Source organism: Sardina pilchardus, chromosome 4 (assembly GCF_963854185.1).
Source record: "Sardina pilchardus chromosome 4, fSarPil1.1, whole genome shotgun sequence".
In the NCBI taxonomy this organism is placed as follows: Eukaryota; Metazoa; Chordata; class Actinopteri; order Clupeiformes; family Clupeidae; genus Sardina; species Sardina pilchardus.
The window spans coordinates 22336314-22356926 of NC_084997.1; the positions used below are offsets into that span (position 1 = coordinate 22336314).

Genomic DNA, 20613 nt, shown 5'->3' on the forward strand with positions numbered 1-20613 from the left:
TCTTCCAAACAAGGCCCAGTTTTCAGTTCACTTTTATGTTTAAATGTGTACCCTAGACATAAAGGAACACAACTGATCACAACTGAACAAAACTGAATTAAGGTGACCTGAAGGTCATTGAGAAGATATAAGCATATTGCTGAAGAAGAACACCATCATGCAGGCTATGTCTGTTTACATCTACAAATGAAAAGGAATGTTAAAGTGACTGTTTGAAGGTCACTGCCTTACCTCCATCTTGGGTGTCTGACCTATTTAGTTCCTATGCTAACCTACATCACAGCTACTTCTTAGGCCTGCCTCCAAATTCTCTGGGCTGTGAATTTTCATCAATTAGGTGAGACATGTTTATGCTAAACACACATGTTTATTTCCTTGCTCAAACATTAGCTCTGTGTTGAAGTCCAGTTATTACAGACCGGTTCAGTTGTTTTACTATTCATGCTCAGTCAAAAACTGACTGAAAAATGATGCGTGCAGAAATTGATGTGTTTAGGTTATTACAGATTTGTACTAAGGAATCGCTCTTTGACATTGTTTATTGTCCTAAAATTATAGGAGTATTAACCCGAACCTGAATTACAGGAGTATTAACCCGCAGGGTATCACAAAGCCATAATCTCCTCAGGAGATATTATCAAAGTGAATTCACATTATTCAGCTTCATGTTCGCTGTTAAGTTGGCTCTAACAAGTGTTTCATATCTCATAGCTAATTAGAACAACATTTATCTCGTAAATAATAAGCATTAGATGTTTGACCCAGATTTTCTGTCGTCAGAGGAACAATGCAACAAATGGTAAATAAAATGACACCATGGGGGTCTTGAGGAGGAAATGTTTTCAGCCATCAACCTGACCCTGTTGTGTTTCATTGCTTGCAAATGTACTTCACCGATGGCCCTCTCTGTGGTAGCACCTAATCAAGCAGAGCCTGTTTTGGTGGAACTCACCAGCGACCACTCTGCAGCTGCAACAGTGAAGAAAAAAGAACCAACAACAATGCAGTCTGAGAGCACGTGATGACCCACTTGGACAGACTTAGATATTGAAAATAAACAATCTCTTTTTGACCTGTTCCAGGCCCATGCTGAGGGTCTGAATCGATTTGCTTGCTCATGCAATTTTTATCTTGTGAGTTACACATACGTCTTGATTGAGTTTGCAAAGAATAATGTGATTATATCTACAAGACACTTATCATCTCTTTTAACATCCAACGTTTGCAGCTGTCCAACAATTACTGTAAGTGTTACGCATTTTGGCTCAAAAACTCTTTATTGTCACTAAAATCTCTGTGGGAACTAAACAAACTTATTGAAATATTTGCACAAACTAAAAGATTTCCCTCATTCAATCCACTTTAACTTATTTTTCATTCACCTTCTCCTTTAGAATATCAACCTGTAAAAAAAACAAACGTGTTGTCTGAAAACAGCATGCTATATCTTCGACAAAAACAGCATCAGGTCTGCTTCTCCGAGCTTCATCAAAGGATTTCACACACATCTTTATTGATTTTTGTCTGCACTGATACAAACGGCTGTTTTATGACTGGAAGCCGGGGATCGGGTTTCCTCTGAGACAGTGAATTTATAGAAAAGCAGGCAGTTTACGGGCTCCACCTGCCATATGGTCCCCTTTAGTTCCAACACATGCTGGCGCTAATCAGCGCGGGCCGCCCCGGCATTCCTCATCCACAGTGACCGCACATCAAAGCGCCGCCGCCCGCCATCAGAGCTGGAAGTGATGTCACCAGAGAGCATGTCCCATATCACTCTTCGAACAGAGTATACCTCACGGATGTTGTCAAAAGCAACAGTTGGATGTATATAGAGTTATCCAGGTTAATCTGATTCAATGTTTATAAAAAGAATAGTCTTGCATAAGAGACCTTGGATTACAGTATAATAGCTTTAAAGACACTGATGTGATAAGGAGATGCCTGTCCGCACACTCACCATGCCAAAAGGAAATCGTTGCCATATTAGGCCACTATAGGTTTACCATTCATCGGCCTGTTGTGTGACACTGAAATGATTGTGATTGATGACTAAAATTACTGACGCAAGAGCATCCAGAACTGGAAAGAATTAATTAAACTATCTTTGATTCCACAGGCTTTTTCAGTATCCAAATGACTTCTCTTAATTAAGGCTTTCTTTGGTGAGGGAGAAACTTGGATGCAAAACGGTGCTGTGCTGTGCTGTGCTGTGCTGGGCTATCATCCCGTGCATGCCGACTGTTTTCAAACGTTTGATAACAGTTTTCACAAAAAAAAGAGGACAACTGATTGGTATAATCAATAATCGAGCATGACAAAAACAAGTCAGGATGTTTGGGTGCGTTGCATGTCAGCTCTACTGAAACACTTTCATCACAGACCAAACAAGCAGCTCCGGCGTCATCAGAGAGTGATTGGAGAAAGGAGCCACCACAGGAAGGACGCTTTTAGGCCATGCTGCATCTGACCTGCATGTGACCACAACACATGTCAGGCACTGACATCCAAACAGCTGAGGAAACAGCAGACCACACAGCAGAGCACCAAGGAACCCTGGGCTATTTTCATGCTTCTCTTCTTCTCTTCTCTTCTCTTCTCTTCTTCTCCGCTCTTCTCTTCTCTTCTTCTACCTCTCTTCTCTTCTCTTTTCTCTTCTCTTCTCTTCTTCTCTCTTCTCTTCTCCTCCTCTTCTCTTTTCTCCTCTTCTCTTCTCTCTTCTCTTCTCTTCTCTCCTCTCTTCTCTTCTCTTCTTCTCATCTCTTCTCCTCTCTGCTCTTCTCTTCTTCTCCTCTCTTCTGTTTTCTCTTCTCTTCTCTTCTCTTCTCCTCTCTTTCATTTCGGTGATCAACTAATAAATAACATTTCTTGTTCTGAACTGAGTGAGCTGAGTGACTCAGTGAGTATCTGAGTCTGAAGCGTGTTTCAGAATATTTCAGAACTAAAAACTAAAACATCCTCAATGTTGTTCATGAATTTGAATTTTTGTCCAAGGGCAGTTTGGGTTGAATCAAACCCTGCAGTTAATAACATACACTTCCATTCAATCTCATGTTATTGTTATGACCGGAGGATATTGTGACAAGTCTTAATTCACTCCATATAGCCATACAACTGAGATATTTAATGGTAACCCAAAACAAGAGTGTTCTCATTTCACCTTTAGAGAAAATGTGTTTGTGGTCATTCATTTACTGCTGTCGACAGATACCTTTTAAATCAGAGTTATATCTGAAAACATTGCTTTAAAAATCATTCTTAAGCATAACAAACTGACTGAATCTACAAATCTGTAGAGGGGCTTCTGTCTCCGATGCACTGTAACAGCTCAATACAATGAGACCCTTTCTCCTAAATGGGTCATAGGGACCACTTAAAAGACTGTGCACAATGATCTGAGGCTAGCTGTTTTCTCACTGAGCTGTGTATGGCTACATACACAAAACCAGACGGGTGGCGCACACATGGAAAGTAGTCCATTTACACCTTACAAAAATAGCGATTAGCGCTGCTGTATACTTGATGTATTTGTATTGGTGGATTTAATATACTCTGTCAGAAGTTAAAGGTCCAGGTCAATAAGTTAATGTTTCTGTAAAATGTTGCTGGCATTAAGAACATGTGGACTTCATTATAGCATATCAACACTCGCTACAGAGCTCAAAAGCCATTCTTCCTGAAACTTGCTAAGAAAGCCCCTTGTCAGGCTCAGTTTATGGAACAGTGGTCTTTCTTGTCCTCTTTTTTTGTGTGTCAAAAGTCACTTCTTTTTTTGGAGAAAACACTTAGGGAAGGTGACACTTTCAGCAAGACATTGTCATCTGTCAGGAGAGATGATCCTTCCTGCTCAAGTCATTTGTCAGCCCTCCCCCTCACGCCTCACCTATTTTACCTGTCTGTCGATGACACCGAGTTTTCTCATCTCCTCTTGGGTCGTCGAGCTGTTCACACCGGGCCTTTTTTCAAAGGACAAACACATTCAGCAATGTCACTGAAGCACAGGTGAGATATCCTGATGGATTACAGGGAGACAGAACCGAACAGCTTGTAAATTGTATTCATGTAATCACGGATTTCTTTAGAATGTGAATGTGGAGCTCGAACGGAAAAGTACAACAGTGTGTAAGATGCGGGAGATGCACTGCATGTTAGCAGGTGACAGATAATTGCATTAGTGTGTGATTAAACATATTTCAGGACAAATGCAGACTAGCTAAATGAGTGCGAAAGCTACAATTTTGAGATTGGCTAACGGTGCTTGTTATTTTTTGCTGCCATGCAGTCTCTGAAAACCCCTTGTTGCACAAACACATTCTGATCTTTTTACGAGAGCAATATCAGCAAGACAAACAAAGACATAGAAGACATGAAAGAACTAGAAATCAAGAAATACAACGCTGTGTCTTACAAAACACAGCCAGATGTGTTATGTAAGGTATACGCTTTAATCATGAAAATAAAGCCTATACATTTCACTTCACTGCTTTTGCAAAAGTAAATCCATTCAACCTTACCGTACAATTTCACTCGATAGCTCAATGGCAAGAACCGGCTTGCAATGAGAGAAGATTGTCAGAATACAAAGGATATCATTCTGATGTGTGTGTGTGTGTGTGTGTGTGTGTGTGTGTGTGTGTGTGTGTGTGTGTGTGTGTGTGTGTGTGTGTGTGTGTGTGTGTGCGAAACAACAAAGCCAGCTTTGATCATACGCTAACTCTGTTTTTATTATTGTGATGAAAAACAACCAAATAAAGCTCAAACTAAAGTGACTCTGTTCTCTGCGCCAAGTTAGGAATTAATGGATGTTAGGGGTGCTATTGGAAGCCTCCTTGAAAACCCATGCATACATTTACACAAGCCTTCTAGCAACTATTCTTCACAGAATATATCTTCACATCACTTGGCTCATCTGCATTAATACTTCTTCCTTTCTTGTCAAAGGTTTTGGAGAAAGTGGTCTTCAAGCAAATGTGTGACTTCCTCTATCAGAATAACCTACTAGACCCTATGCAGTCTGGTTTCAAGAGTGGTCATTCTACTGAAACTGCTCTTCTATCTGTGACTGAAGCATTGAGAGTAGCTAAGTCCTCTGCTCAGTCATCAGTGTTAATTCTGTTAGATTTATCTGCAGCCTTTGATACGGTTAACCATGACATTCTCCTTTCTACACTATATGAACTGGGAATTTCTGGGAAAGCTCTTGACTGGTTCAAGTCTTACCTTAAAGGGCGTTCTTTTAGCGTGTCTTGGCAGGGACAGATATCAAAGTCTCATGACCTCACTACAGGAGTCCCCCAAGGATCAGTATTAGGGCCCCTCCTTTTCTCTATTTACACCACTTCTTTAGGTGGGATTATTCGCTCTCATGGATTTGAATATCATTGCTATGCGGACGACACTCAACTTTTCCTATCCTTCCCACCTGAGGACTCTAGTGTTTCCCATCGAATCTCTGCATGCCTGAAGGACATTTCAATCTGGATGAAGGATCAGCACCTTCAGCTTAATCTTTCCAAAACTGAGCTCTTGGTGTTTCCAGCAAAAACAGCTATTCCCCAACAGATCAATATCCAGCTTGATTCATCCTCACTGACTCCAACCGGATCGGCACGTAACTTGGGTGTCATAATTGATGACCAACTTACTTTCTCTGAGCATGTTGCCTCAATTGCAAAGTCATGTCGGTATACCCTGTACAACATTAGGAAGATCAGACCTTATCTGACACAAGATTCCACTCAGCTTCTTGTACAGGCAATGGTTATCTCCAAGCTGGACTACTGTAATTCTCTGTTAGCTGGCCTACCTGCTTGTGTATTAAGACCACTACAGTTGATTCAGAATGCTGCAGCACGACTGGTCTTCAATCAGCCAAAGAGGACACATGTAACCCCTCTCCTAGTTACTCTCCACTGGCTCCCTATAGTAGCCAGAATTAAATTTAAATCCCTCACTCTGGCCTATAGGACACTGACTGGATCTGCTCCCAGCTACTTCAGTTCTTTAATCACGATGTACATTCCCAACCGCCCATTGCGATCTTCTGAGGAGCGTCTGTTATGTCGACCAACCATACATGCTAGGTCAAATTGTAGATCCTATTCTTCAGTGGTTCCGTGTTGGTGGAATGAGTTGCCCAGTGCTCTCCGTTCCAGCAACAGCTTTGGATCTTTTAAGAGGGGTCTTAAGGCATATTTATTTAATATGCACTTAGTCCTTTGAGTTTGTGATGTGTTATGGTTTGTATAATAGTATTGTTTTGTTATAATTTGTCTATTGATAGAATTTGAAATTTATTTTGCTATTGTCCTTAAATTTAGCAATACCATGCTTTAGTTATTATTTATATATAATTAACTGAGTGACTTATTTGATTGCTATTCTCATTTCACTGTTTTATTTCTCATTAGGTTAGTGCTTAAAATTATTGTTTTACTGATAATATTACTATTCTCCCTAGTTTGTAATTGTTCACTGTTAATTTAATTTGTATTGTTATTTATTTGTATGTCGCTTTGGACAAAGGCGTCTGCTAAATAACCATAGCCATAGCCATAGCCATAGCCATAGCCATAGCCATAGCCATAGCCATACTGAGGCTCTAAGGCTGTAGATCCGTGGGTGGCAATCCAGTTGAAGCAACTCAGAGATCTATACCTTTTACCTCTGTTCAACACAGTGATATACATACAGTACATGGAACTTAAAGTGTCCAATTCAGTACATGCGACTACATGCAACATATGCAAAAGGTTTGAATAGAGAGAAACCCTGTAAGTCCCCGGATGTTGCTTTGAGCAGATACAAATTGTAATTATTTTAATTGTGACCAGGCCTGTGCGCTTCCTGCTGCTTTTATGAGGGCATTTTTGAGGGCACTCCTGCGTTCTTAGTTTTCTTTCTCTTTTAATGTAAATTGGATTCTGGCTATGGGGACAGAATTCTATATTCTGACGGAACACATGGTATGCATTCAAATAAATCTAAAAAAGACACAATACCTTCATTTTTTCACAAACATTCATATACTGTAGGCTGCGTTTGAGGCCATGAATAGACACAGAAAGTGTTTAAATGCTGTTATTTCAGGGGCTCCAAAACTGCTACCGTCTCTACCACATCATTATTTTTTCTGGTATGTGAAAAGAAGTGACATTTTAAGGGAGACGCAATCCTTATGGAAATTTCATCTTTCTGCTCAATGATGACAAATGACTAACAGCTGTCTTTCGCTCAACTGCAAATAGTGATGTGCCATATCCTAACCCAAAGAAATCCAAACAACATATGTCACCATGGTTTTGTGCTATAGGCAACTATAGCTAATATTCCCCCTCCTTCTCTTAGAAAAAGTGTTTCTCTCTATTTCTCTCTCTCTCTGAGTGTTTGTGTGTGTGTGTGTGTGTGTGTGTGTTTGGGTTTGTGTGTGTGTGTGGGGGGGGGGGGTTCTGTGTGTGTGTGTGTGTCTGTGTCTGTGTGTCTGTGTGTTCATATATAGGCTATGTACTACAGTCATTTTACAGCCAGTTGACGGGTTGCCAGTCAAAGTTCACAATGACAATTTGCAAAATATGGCAATTAACGAGCACATTCAGTTCTAAAGAGCTTAACTTGTCATAATCTTGCAGTGAAACGCCATGCTGGTGATCAGTAATAACAAACTTCAAAAAAAGTGCCTGCTAAGCTGGCCCCTGAGCTGCCTGCATGGGCTGAATTGATGGCTACTTCATCAGCACTGCAGTGGTCTTCCTGTGAACGTCAGCTCATTTTGACCCACTCCATACAGAGTGTGAGGCAGGCGTCCACTGCCACAAGCCATGTTCCCTTATGACGGGCTCCATAATCTTGACCAGATGGCTGCTGTGCACTAAGGGTCCTCAACAACGCACAGACCACTGAAAAGGCCCCTCTAAAAAGCTCACCAGAGGCACAAACACACAGATACCGCAGATACCACACAGGGATACCACAGTCGTTGTTAAACAAAAGGGCCAGAGAAAGGCCAAATCCATAACAAAATGAGCATACATATGATATGAACACACACTCACTTGCAAAAAATAAGGTCACAGTTTTTGAGTCCCTTTCAGCCCAAATGGCTATGATGAATGGACTGGAGTGGTGTTGGATGATCTCATAGGTATCCTCCCTCTGATGTGGTCAAAGAGAAAAAAAAACATATTCTGTCAGAGCAGCAGACAGAGTGCATTAGATGAATGAGAATCATCCTCTTGAAATACAATAGGATATCATGATACTAGTGATTTAGTGTCAGTGAAAGCTGCCCCTAATGACCTAAGTTTTTTAGCATGCCGTACACAGACCGTACACCTTAAAAGGACTGTGATGATCACTTGTGTGCTGGAATGGACCAAAAAGCGTATTGGTTTATAATCATTGACTGACTGCCCCATGAAGTGTTAAACTATTCACATGCATTTTCCATTCCTTGCCTTTTAATGATTGTGATATGCAGCTTGGTATCGTCAGCTTAATGGGAAGGTAATGCACATGTACTTCAGGTTGGCTCAAATGTGATTTCCAGACAGTGTGTCACCGTGAAGTTGATGCTCATTTTCAAGTAGGCCAGACATTCTCTAAACCGAGTGCTCCCTCTCATTACTGCAAACATAAACTGCAGGGTGATGCATAGCAATGGTGTAAGCCTTTCCACTGAGCTCAGGCCTTATACTCTTATATATATGAATGTGCTTTTAGCGCTGATGATGCTATTTGGTGGATGAGACATTAACACTCCTCCCTATGAGAGCTGCTAACGCCCTCCACTCCCCTGAACCGTTCACTGCAATCCACTCCCTGTGTTGCATAGGGAACACGCAACGATAACAATCAGATATTCTGAACCGTATTGGGATAGCAAGGGAAAAAAAGAAGAAGAAAAAACGTGTTGACAAATTATGCACAAGTGTTTGCAATTGAGTCCTATAGTGTCAAGTTGAGGCAAAGTGGACCTCTTGGTGAGCTTTCCTCTTTTTTTTTTTGCTTTGCAATGGACACATGTGTTAGTCAGAGTCAATGAAAATTACAACCTTTAAAACACTTAAGGAAAGTTTAGGGGAGGTTAAATGAGCCATTGGATTATCAGAAACAGTGCCAGAGAAACTCCACATCAAATAGAAAGTGCTGTGCAAGGGGGAGTATTATCATGGGTGGAATCTTGGCACATCACACTGTCTTTGTTCTGAGGACAGAATATTCTCTATATTGATTGGAGAAGGTCCTTTTAACGTTTAAGAGCAGTTTTGCAAGTATGCACGCACTCAGTCACAGGTGTACAGGAAAGCATTACTGAGAAGTCAAGTTCCATCACTTCATAACTTCGCCCTTTCCGCCTTTTGTTTGATCTTTTAGTTCTTACACAACTTGTTGTGTCACCAACACAGCACCACACCTCACGCATATTTTATGAAATCTGTTTTATTCAAACCATTTGATTAGTTTTTAAATCGTTTTGACATTTGTGCCCAGGCAAGGTCAGGAAACTGCGAACACACAGACTAGAGGAAATTCAAAATTTCTGTTTTGGATTTAGATTAAATAATTTATGCTAAGAGGAATTAATGCTACTTGAACCAAGTGACAGCCCGATTTGTAATATCCTGTTACATGGGAAGGTCAAGGTTGGGATTTGAGTTCTGCATTGAACGCAGTACAAAGAATGTTTCTCAACATGTATGACGTGCACTATGCTAAACGACTTACAAAATTGACTCCCTGTTGCCAAACAACACACAACAGATGTATTTTTTCTTTTATCTCAGGGAGAATAATAAGCACATAAAACATGTGACCTTTTTCTTGTCAGGCACAATGCAAAGATAACCATAAATATAATGTACATACTGCCCGCAGCTTGGAATTCCCCCCTGTTTGCCACTCACGTGTCCCATATTCATGGGGTTTATTTAGATGCTAATTTAAGTCACATGCAATGCAATGCCACTGCAAAGGGGCCTCCGGCAGCAGAGCGGGGAGAATCTGGTTTTAGGCAAACACAAGTGACTTAATCTCCAGTTTCGCAAAGGATGGTGGGCATCAACTGAGATTAGGAAGTGTCATGTTGCATTTGTTGAGATTTATTTCATATAATCCCCTGTATGACCTTCAGTTTGCCTTCTGATGTTCCAATCTATATTTTACAAGGACACGGCACAGACCGACTGTCATACATCAGTTTCTGTCACTAATGAATGCACTGAAAAACACTCTTCGTCAAGATTTAATTTAAGACAACATTGCTGTGCTTTAATGCTTTTGCTTTTCACAGTAGTGTGTGTAAAATTACAATGACCCATCTGAATGGGAAGTTCTGTGATCATTTATTCAAATGAGGTTCAAAACATACAGTATGCAACATTTGGCCATTTTTAAGAATACCCTTCTACATGAATGTTTTTGAAAACAAACAAGAAACGGGGTACTCTCACCCATCTGAAGAACATCATTAACTGGCCCCAGGCTTCCTTCCCAACACACTACTCAAAAATGAATGATTGTACTTTTTAAGGGGGAGCTAATTGGCGTGAGCCAGAGCCAGCCTCTCTCTTGGTAGTGTTAAGAGTAGTATTTTCAGGCATTTCTGGTCTACAAGCAGAGACCCATGTTTATGTTTTACTGTAGATACACTGCAGACTTGAGAATGTATGGAAGCTATTTCCTCACAGATTTACACAAAAACCATCTAAACCACCGCATACGTCAACAAGCCTGTTGAGAAAATGTTCTCTGTGACAAAAACACAGTCATTAGCTCCAGGTCACCATTTAGGTTAGGAACATGAGTAACTGCAAAAGCCAAAAACACTAAAGGCGAGTGATGTATAACTGGTGACTCTTTCACGTCAGAATGGATTGCAGCAGTAGAAATGAGATGCGGATCCAGGGGGCTGCACTCCATTACTTTAGCCACAATATCAATGGAATCTGTAAAGAAGAAGGCATCCAGCCCCTGAAGATAAAACTATTACCAAGAAATATCTTGCTGTAGCAAAAAAAAAAAAAAGATAAAAGATAAATGGACACTTTTTCCATTTTCTCCCACAATCAGTTATGTCCCCAGAAGTAATTCAGCAAGAATGAAGTAGACATCAAATAAGTTAGTGGCGAAACCACTATAATAGTCTACCTGGCCAATCTCCACTATAATGGTCTACCTGGCCAATCTCCACTAGATTGCACTTTAGGCTGCAGCAATTTCATGCCGTTTCCCCTGGTGACTGCAGATGGGTGCATTCAGTGCCAGGCCCGAGTGTTACTGCTCACTCGGCCCCCGTCAAAATGTGTTCCATCTGCCATCTGAGGGCACCTCCGGCCCGCCTCCGGCCCGCCTCCGCCTCCGTCTCCGTCAACGGCGTGCCTCACACTGACATCTGGGCGCTAACACTACATACAGAGCTTCCTTTACTCATCTGTCTGTCTCTTTGTGTGCGCCGCAGCTAGACTGTTCCCCCCTCCAGACAGCTACACAGCCTGTTCCCTCCATAGGGATCTGAGCTGGACTACTGCCCAGTGGCAGAGACAGTGAGACACTGACAGGAGAGGGTTAGGGGGGGAGACAGGCTGTTTCTCCCACTCTCCGCCTGTGGATAATACACTGCTATTGCCCTTCACCGCGGCGCATGACCTGAGCGTATGATAAAAGCGCAGCGTCTCTGTCTCTGGTTAGGATCCCAGCAGAGGTAATGGTTGACATGTGTGAGGAAGGAATTCTGCCCAAGATCCTCAGAAAAGGATATTAATATAATTACATTTTTTTTTTTTTATCATTATGCATGGGCCTTGCTGCATTACAGTGAGGAGAAAGTGTGAAGACACGATTTTATCTGCATATGATTTCCATGAATCAGTGGATGAAACTTGTCCAGGCGTTTCCTGGCAGGTTTCCCCCGACTCCCTCTGATCTGATATGTTTGAGCGCTGCACCCTCTGCTGGAAAGAAAGTCAACTTGCTTCTCCTCATGAATATTAATGAATTCCCGGATCTATCTTACAAAAAAAATATCGCTACCGGGTATGTCCATAGACCTAAAAGAAAGGGTATGTCAACAAAATACTGATGTGTTATCAGCTGACGGCTCAGCTGCGGTATGTCAACAAAATGGCGCAGCGAACCTTTATGACACTGATCGAATGAAACCAATACATCTAGACACAAAAAAGACCTTACTATTCATTTGCTAATATTATTTTAATGAATGCGATACATATCCAAAGGTTGCAATAACAACATAAAAAAAATTAAAAAACTGATGATGTTCCCATGAGCAAAGGCATGGTAAACTGACAGGAATCTGCTCCACCAGTCCTAGGGTCATCAAAACAGTACATACATAGGGCCATAAGTAAGCGCTTAGTCTAGATGTTTAGATCTCTAGATAGAGATATGTTTTCTTGTGCTTTTGACACCTAAACTCAGCAAGTTTGGTATAATACTGAAATTGTCGTAATAACAATCTTCACATGCTACAGGTTTCTCTTCTTCAAACGTTCATGAATAATATTTAAGATGGAGTTTAACTTCCCTTAATACTATATTCCTCATTAGATGGAAAATTAATTTCACAGCATACTCCCTTAAAGAACACAAAATGAAGAACTCAAAGGAGTGCAGTATACAGAAGTGTGTACAGTACACTTGAGGTGGGATATACTGCCTCCCTTTGGTCAGCTGTGCAACCTAGTATTCAATCCTTTGGTCCTTCAGTAGGAATGACATTTTTTGAGGCAAGGTTGATACATCTGAAAGTGCACTTGCATTATGGATTAGCTTTGTATTTCAGTTTTTCAATATAGGCAGACAAAGAGAGAATCATTGAAAAAAACAGACACTTTTAGTTTGGGTTTGAATTCCCTGATAAACTCGCCTACATACAAAAATCCCTACAAAGCATTATAATATCCATTCCCCACCATATTTGGGATCAGAAATAATTAGAGATACAGTCACTGATTCTGGGGAATGGTCTCTAGTGTTTGTGCTCAGCATTCAATCACGAATGCTATCCCTCCCTACCACACTTCTGGAGCAACTAAGCTGGAGTAGTGTATGACTTGGCCACGGAGCCAATTGGTTTGTGCTCCATTTAAACATACGCTGGACAAACAGCTGAAGGAATGTGAGAAGAAAAATTTAACTGAATTGACAGTAAATTGTTCTGGCTTACAATTTACAACAATTTATAAAGGACGACACGTGCATGTATGGGGTAAAGACCTCATCATTGAAGCCTTTTTCACATTGTGTGTTGTTTTGGTGTGGAGATGAACCTGATGGCCAAAAAAAGCCTGTGGCAGCGAGCCTCTGTATTGCAGTGCCGTGTTCATGCAGCAGGTGGCGCTGTGCCGTTGGCCTCTGAGCAGGAGCAGAGGGGGAAGGTTCCGCAGCAGGGCTGGAGCCAGGGCCGCCACAGGACGTTCTCCCACGACAGCTGATTGGGCGCGGGCTGCAGCGTCCGGCGGTGGTCCTCCACGGCGTGGCTGACCCTGCGCAGCACCTCGGCGTAGAGAGGCTCGCTCTCCGCGGTCAGAGCGGTGCTCTCGGACGGGTCCTCGGCCAGGTCGAACAGCAGCGGAGGGTCGTGGTAGGTGACAAACTCCCCGTGGCACATGCAGATCCCGATCTCATAGCAACCGCCGGCTCCGGGCGGGGAAAAGTTGGGGGTGAAGAAATGCACCTTGAAAATGGCGTCGCCTGGGGAGAGAGAAGAGCGAAAGGAATGGACAACATCTTTGGGACAGTAACGCCACAACAGCTCTCACACTCTGGAGTGAAACACAATGACGTAGTGTGTGTGTGTGAGTGCGTGTGTGTGTGTGTGGCACTCACTGCCGGGGGGGTGCCAGCGGACGGCGTTGAGGTACATGCCACAGTAGTGGAACATGAACTCGTGTTCAGAGCGCTCCGTCCTGCCCTCCATTAGTGGCATCAGGTCATGGCCATCCAACACTCTAACAGGACGCAGACAACACACAGCTCAGGTTACAGTACAGAGGACAGGAAATGATGTAATCCTTCAAATACCACAGAGGGGGATATCAAGGGATTTATATGCTGAATTATTTAGTATAATGTCACAGAATAATTAGTTAACAGTTTTTTTTATACATGTATAAAACACAGCATAAATGCATCATAAAGATTTTTGCCTTCATATTTCTACTATAGCCCACCGTCCTCTTCTGTTGGTACCCTTCTCACCTGTCCTGTGGCAGCTGTCCTCCAGCGAGGTTCACCAGCGTGGGGTAGATATCCATCAGGCTGGTGGGCTCATCTATCACTTTTCCTGCGGCCAGTCTGCCGGGCCAGCGGAATATTCCGGGGACACGGATTCCCCCCTCCCAACCACCCATGGCTTTTCCTCCTGGAAGAATGACAATGATCGAAACGTGTTTCTCATTTCACACACGAAATTCATCAAGATTGTCAGCCGTTGCACAAAACAATTGTTTTGAAAAGTGTCTTTGGCAAAAAAAAAAAAAAACATTACAAAAACATTACATAACACTACTACAACTAGCATTACTGTTACTGCTACAAAATGTGAATCCTTGGCAGCGCTTTTGGAGAAGCGCTTCAGGAGATATGAGGCACATTTAGTCAGAGGTCTGGGGCTGAGACAGTGTCAGCTTTGTTGCAGCTGAGCACATGGCACAGGAAATAAAGGCCCTATTATGGGCGGCTGTCCCGCTGCGCTGCCCTGCAGTGGAGCAGCAGAGACGTCTGGGGCTACTTAGGGTCCTAACGCTGAGACAAGGGGCCGGCATGTGGAGGAGCACATCCTGTTCCCCCCCTAAAAGACAGAGTGACTGGAATAGAGTTTCACACAGAAACAATTGTCCAAAGATGTCCGGAACAACAGTGGGGTGTGGAAATCTGGATGTCTCAAGTAAAGTCGGTCAATCCGAGAAGGTTGCTTAGGAAACTAGAGGAACATTTCTGCATTGCTGCAACAAACAAATGTCTGAATTGCTCATTCTTATTCTCACCCTACAATAAAACAACTTCTCCATCTCCATCCTCCTTTTTGATTTCTTAATCATTTGTGTCTTTGCATGTTCAACTATTCAGAAAATGATTAGGCAAAAAACGAATTAATAACTGATCACTCAGTTAAAACATTTGAAAGCCATCTACAAAAGAAGTAAAAACATTTTCCTTCCACCCTCTGTCTCTGCACAGACTATCACAAGCTTTCTCAATAGAGGGGGGGGGGGGGGGGGGGCTTTTTTATGCCTTTAATGATAGGGACAGTGATAGGGACAGTGGAGAATGACAGGAAGTGAATGGGAGAGAGAGAGAGTAGGGGTGGGATCCGGAAAGGACCACGGGGCGGGAATCATCCGTCCAGTTCAGTCCATGAAACATGATATTCTCTAGGTTAAATAAACACCAATTAACTAATTGAAATATGGAATTGTGGCTGCAGGCATGTATTACCTCTGTAGATTCCATTCCAGCCACCTTTCGGTCCACGTGCATCCGAGTCCTCTATGAATCCTCCGTGGTCTGAAGTGAAGTACATTAGAGTCTTGTTGGATAGGCTGAGCCTGTCGATGGCATTCACCATCCGGCCTGTTGAGGGGGGGAGGAACCAGACATTTCATCAGTCTAGACCTGCACCATGATGTCCTGAACCATGTTCTATTTTCTCCCTCCCATCACACGCGGATACGTAGATCATGACACATTCATTACAGCAAGGAGGATGAGTAATGAGGTGAGATGTGTTTTTTTTAATATATATTGACCCACGGAGGTGTTCTTATCAGAACAGAACTGTGACCCTGCAAAGCCAAATCAGTCACTTTTTGCGCACGATGATATTTTGAGAAAATCCACAATAAACAAACTTCTGGGTTAAAATGTTGAATTTCACGTTTTTGCATAATTCGACAGTAGCCTATACGGTATACAGTTTCATATTGTGAACTCATTTAACAGAAAAACATACGTTTTGACTGTTAAACCCGGTGAATTAGCAGTCATTCCCATTGTCCACGCTACTTGATTTCTCCTCTTCTGGCATATCGTGATGGGAGAACCATGTAAACTTTGGACGCGGTTATCTTAGCGATAGTTTGTATATTGTTGGAAAGCTCAGTTTATGACCGTTCATATGAGCACAATAACTTAATTTTGTAACTTTTACCAAAGCGACTGGTTTCGCTTTGCAGGGTCACAAATGGTTCTATTGAACAACCACGTGATCTGTCTTACCTATCATCCAGTCCACCTCCTCAACATTGTCCCCATAGAGCCCATTTTTGCTTTTTCCAGCAAAGCCTTTGGATGTGAAGAGTGGAGTGTGCACGTGTGCCAGGGACAGGAACAGCATGAAAGGCTTGTGCTGGTTCCTGTGATCACAAAAGAAAAGATCTCACTCGGAGGCCCTCAACGGCATGATTAAAGACACAGGGAGGCAACACGGGGATGCAACTGGCATGTAGTCCTCACCTCTCAACAAACTGCTCGGCTTCATTAACGAGGCGCTCTGTGAGTGATTCGAGATTCATGGGCTGCTCCACCACTTCCTGGTTCCTCATCAGGATACAGTTCCAGGTGTGCAGGCGAAACGGCACATACCACACCCCAAACGCCAGGAGCCAGAGAAGAGCGACGAGCACCATCGCTGTTCCACTCACCGCCAACAGGCCAGTGGCACGCACACAGACTAGTGTGAGCAGCGCTAGGCCAAGCAGAACAGTGAGATTCCACAGCTTCAGTTGTATGTCAGCTAACACATCAGAGCCCTCTCCGAGCTTGCAGTCGTTAAACAGGGTGAAAGGAAGCCCGTAGAAATAGTTAAAACCATGGTTGTTGGGATGATGGCAGTGGTCATTCCTGCTCTCACAATTCAGCCCCAAATGCCATTTTCCTATCAAAAAAGGAAAAAAAAAATAGTAGCAGAATGAGTGAGACTGAGGATTGGTGTGGATGCATTGGATGTATTAGGGCGGATGGATAAACTCTTTAATCATATATTTTGTATTTTTGGCCAAGATTTTGGCACCTGTTTTACAATACACTCTTTTACAAAATAATAATAAAAAAAGATCATAATAAAAAAAATTAAAAATAAAAAAAAGCAAAAATGTGTCTGGTAACGATAACTTTAACAAGTACAACAGCAACAAAAACATCATAAACGATTACATACCAACAATACCAGTCGTGTAGCCCTCTTTCTGCAGGAGCTTGGCAAACGTCGTCTCACTAGGAGGGAGTCCCCCAGAGCCACCCAAAAAAAGAATCACCTGTACTCTCCCGACAGCCCCAAGCCCTTTACAACAACAACAACAACAACAACAACAGCAAACCAGACATCAGTTAAAAGATGCATTCAAGCCTTTATCAAAGTCGTCCATGTTTTCTCAGAGCGGCCCTACCTGACCGCAGGGCGTATCGGCCCGTCATAAACGCAGCTCTGCTAGGGGTACACAGAGGAGCGGCAGCGATGTGCTGGCTCAGTTTCACGCCGTCCAGAGCCAGCTGGTCAATGTTTGGGGTCCTTTTGAGCCGGTGTGGTAGGGTAGAGAATTGACAAGTTATGAACAAACAACTGAGAGGTTTTAAAGGAAATAATAGGCCATTAAAGACATGTGGCCAGGGTGCTGTGGCGCAACAGGCTACAGCGCTCATGCCATGAACGGGTCCAAGTGCCCACGGGGACCCAGGTTTGAGTCCGACCTGCGGTCATTTCCCGATCCCACCCTATCTCTCTCTCCCACCTGTTTCTTGTTTCACTCTTCACTGTCCTATGAATAAAGGCAAAACAGCCCAAAAAATATACTTTAGACATTGCCTACCTGATTGTGTCATTTCCATAGCAACCAATGTCTCCAATACCCAAGTCGTCCACCATCATGAGGACAAAATTGGGTTTGGGACTGGACTCATTGTCCAGTCCGACACAGAATTTGGTAGAAACAATGAGGATGAGGAGTCTCGATGTTAAGCACCTTCAAAATACACAAAATAAGTTCCATTAGGTCTATATGTAGTAAGCTTACAGTAGGCCTACCCATCAAAATTTCAACGGTTGGACATACTGTACCTAGCATTCAGAACGCTTTTCTTCATTTTTACTATTTTCTATGTCAATAATAGCCTACTAAAAACCTATGACATAACACAAATGTTGTGTTCAGCAAGGAAACTCCTTCAGGACTATTGTAAAACAGGTTTCAACCTGGAGTTAGTTGAAAGAAGGTAGTCCACAAAGCACAGGCGGCTACTTTGTAATCCATTGAGTTTGCTTTTCCCACCGTTTTGACCTTGAGTAGGCAATTATTGTAGGCTCTTTGCCCATGATTGACGTGTGTCATTTTTTCTTGCCCTTACAAAAAAATGGCTGCAAATGTCGAAACAGTAGTTCGGGGGAATTATTTGCAGATCATACACAGAGGAATAATAATAAAATAAACTTTTAACAATCTAGTTTTTGTCCTGTAATTGCATTATTTATGTTAGGGTTAAAGTCATTTGTTGAGTGCTATTGGAAGCTTCCACGCATGACATCGGTCTTCATTCTATCCTGAGTATCGAATACCTTTGTACAGGTGTAGCCTACTATGTCTTACCTTTGTACATCTCTCTAGACAAGACCCACAACCACACTGACTTATTAACTTCACTTACCACAACAGACTAAAGTGCTCCATGGAAGTATTCAGTGTTCACTTTTGCTTATAGCAAATGCAAAATGAATGCAGTAACCTGCTGAATAGAGGACAGAATTTGAGCTTGTTCGTAAGTTTGTTCTTGTTATTTTCAATGCATGAGTGACACCAGAGCATTCTCTGGTGACACTTTGCTCATTCTTTCCCATTGATTGCTAGCAAGCTAACAACATGAATCTCAAACTTTTAAGACGAACCCCTAAGAATTCCCGTATCAATGAAATAAGGGGAATGTAGTGTGCATCTCAGACTAAACCCATTAAATATAGAAATGGACAAGACTACCTGTACACGTCGTCAGTTTTGGGCTAGTGTTACATTCTAGAATCACAAACCAAGTCTGCAGCAAAGAATGTTACACTGTATTACCGATGACGTTTTCCTACCGTAATGCCTGAAAAAGCAGTACATAGGTAGGCTGTATGGTGGTAGCCAGACTAGTACATTCAAGTCTAAACTGTCATTCCATCATCATGAAATGCATAGGCCTAATGCACTTTCACATGATAACAGTCTATATTCAGTGCAGCCAGTAACAATAATAATAATAATAATAATAATAATGATAATAATATATTTCATTTATGTATCATATTTACACCGTCATTGTTGTATGCAAGCATTTGTATATCACAGAGAATGTGTAAATAATGCAGATTTGTCACATTTGTTTTTGGGCCTACCCTAAATATCTAATTTATTGTTATTAACTGCCAGCACAGAAAACATATTTAGGCCTAGCCTACTTTCAAGATCTGAGTAAATTCAGAGCAGATCTTAACATTTACTTGCTGTCAAGAGATCACTCTACTGTTGATCATCATCATCCTATGAATAATATCTGTGAATGCATGGTAATTGCATAATAGGTTTGAAGCCTACTATGGAGTTTTTGTCTAAAACTAGTGGGCTAACTTATATGCAAATCTATGCAAACACTACCAACAGCCAAGTTGGTACTAATGAAAGATTGCTAACATCATGTTGTCCCCTGTCGTGCTGTGAGAGTCTGTCTTAACCTACTCTTTTGCATACATGTTCAGCTCATGACCACATAACTCATCAGGGCTTGGACAGCTACAGGGAATGGCCCACGGGTTTACTGGTCCTTTACATGAGCATACAAAATGAATGAAGATAATGATGACCAAAATAGTTCCTTTCAGATACAGTAGGTCTCAAATTGTAACGTGTTGCCTTAAAACGTGTCAAAACCTCCCCAATATACTGTAAAAGACAAGTGAAGAGTTCAGATGTAAAAGCCTCTAAATCCACTTTCGTCAAAAATTAGATAATGATGGTGAGTGAATGCTCTTCACATATAGTGTAAGTTAATTCAATAATTTAGCTTCAAACCTCACTAAATACCACTCTCTTCATGGTCTGAAATATTGATTTGTAGGATTTCAGACTTGTCTCTGCAAGACTCAATTGAATTGAATTGAATTGAATCGGTCATAAAACACACGAAAATCCCACTTTATTCAGTTGATCAGTATTTACAGCATTCCAAAAAGTAGAAGTGCTACAAGTCCAAACAAATGCATGGCAAAATTGACAATTAAGGGCTAACATCATAAAACAACATAAATCAGACATGAATAATGTAAAAATCTATCAGAGCATCTATTGAAAGGAAAAGTGCTTCTCCCCAGAAAAAAAAGCTATTATACCAACATATTTAAATTATTATCTCAAAAATGTTGCACGTTTAACCAAATCAGTCACCCAACCAATCCAACATTTACACATTCTTATATCCTAAAATGTATAATGATCATTAGACAGACTTTTATCTTAAATTTACTGAAGTTAAAGAAAAGCTAGATGCTTCCTTTCCCTGCAGAGATAAGGCACTACTTGGAGGTAACATTAAAGATGGACCAATGTAACATGCGTTCACATTCTTCGCCAA

General features: G+C 41.8%; 2 protein-coding genes across 7 annotated transcripts in view; both read right to left on the reverse strand.

Annotated features, from left to right (window-relative positions):
- Positions 1–12198: 12198 nt before the first annotated feature.
- arsh (arylsulfatase H) lies at positions 12199–19081 on the reverse strand. 3 transcript variants are annotated; one of them, XM_062534638.1, is made up of 11 exons: positions 18984–19081; positions 18658–18735; positions 17826–17978; positions 17406–17527; positions 17177–17299; positions 16474–16894; positions 16237–16373; positions 15457–15591; positions 14218–14380; positions 13846–13967; positions 12199–13710 (listed from the first exon to the last, which is right to left on the reverse strand). In XM_062534638.1, the coding sequence occupies exons 2-11, from the start codon at positions 18678–18680 to the stop codon at positions 13340–13342; spliced, it is 1770 nt and encodes a 589-aa protein (XP_062390622.1). In that variant the 5' UTR covers positions 18681–18735; positions 18984–19081; the 3' UTR covers positions 12199–13339. The 3 variants fall into 3 exon arrangements, with proteins under 3 accessions (XP_062390622.1, XP_062390621.1, XP_062390620.1); XM_062534637.1 differs by having other exon boundaries at positions 18658–18738; positions 18984–19069; XM_062534636.1 differs by lacking the exons at positions 18658–18735; positions 18984–19081 and adding an exon at positions 18074–18608.
- Positions 19082–20156: 1075 nt separating this feature from the next.
- Positions 20157–20613, reverse strand: part of si:ch211-39i22.1 (fibrous sheath CABYR-binding protein) — a 10917-nt gene continuing 10460 nt past the window's right edge. For all 4 annotated transcript variants that reach the window (XM_062534642.1, XM_062534641.1, XM_062534640.1 and 1 more), the window contains one exon: positions 20157–20613. This exon is cut by the window's right edge and continues 199 nt beyond it. The gene's annotated coding sequence lies outside the window, so the exon portion shown is untranslated.

Bases quoted from the DNA above. Each gene is read 5' to 3' on its own strand.
- arsh (XM_062534636.1), bottom strand. From the start codon at position 18,099: ATGAAGAAAAGCGTTCTGAATGCTAG. The intron at 17,300-17,405 runs GTAGGGCCGCTC...GTTGTTGTAAAG, and splicing joins CCGATACGCCCTGCGGTCAG to GGCTTGGGGCTGTCGGGAGA. The intron at 16,374-16,473 runs GTGAGGACTACA...TTGTGATCACAG, and splicing joins GCCGAGCAGTTTGTTGAGAG to GAACCAGCACAAGCCTTTCA.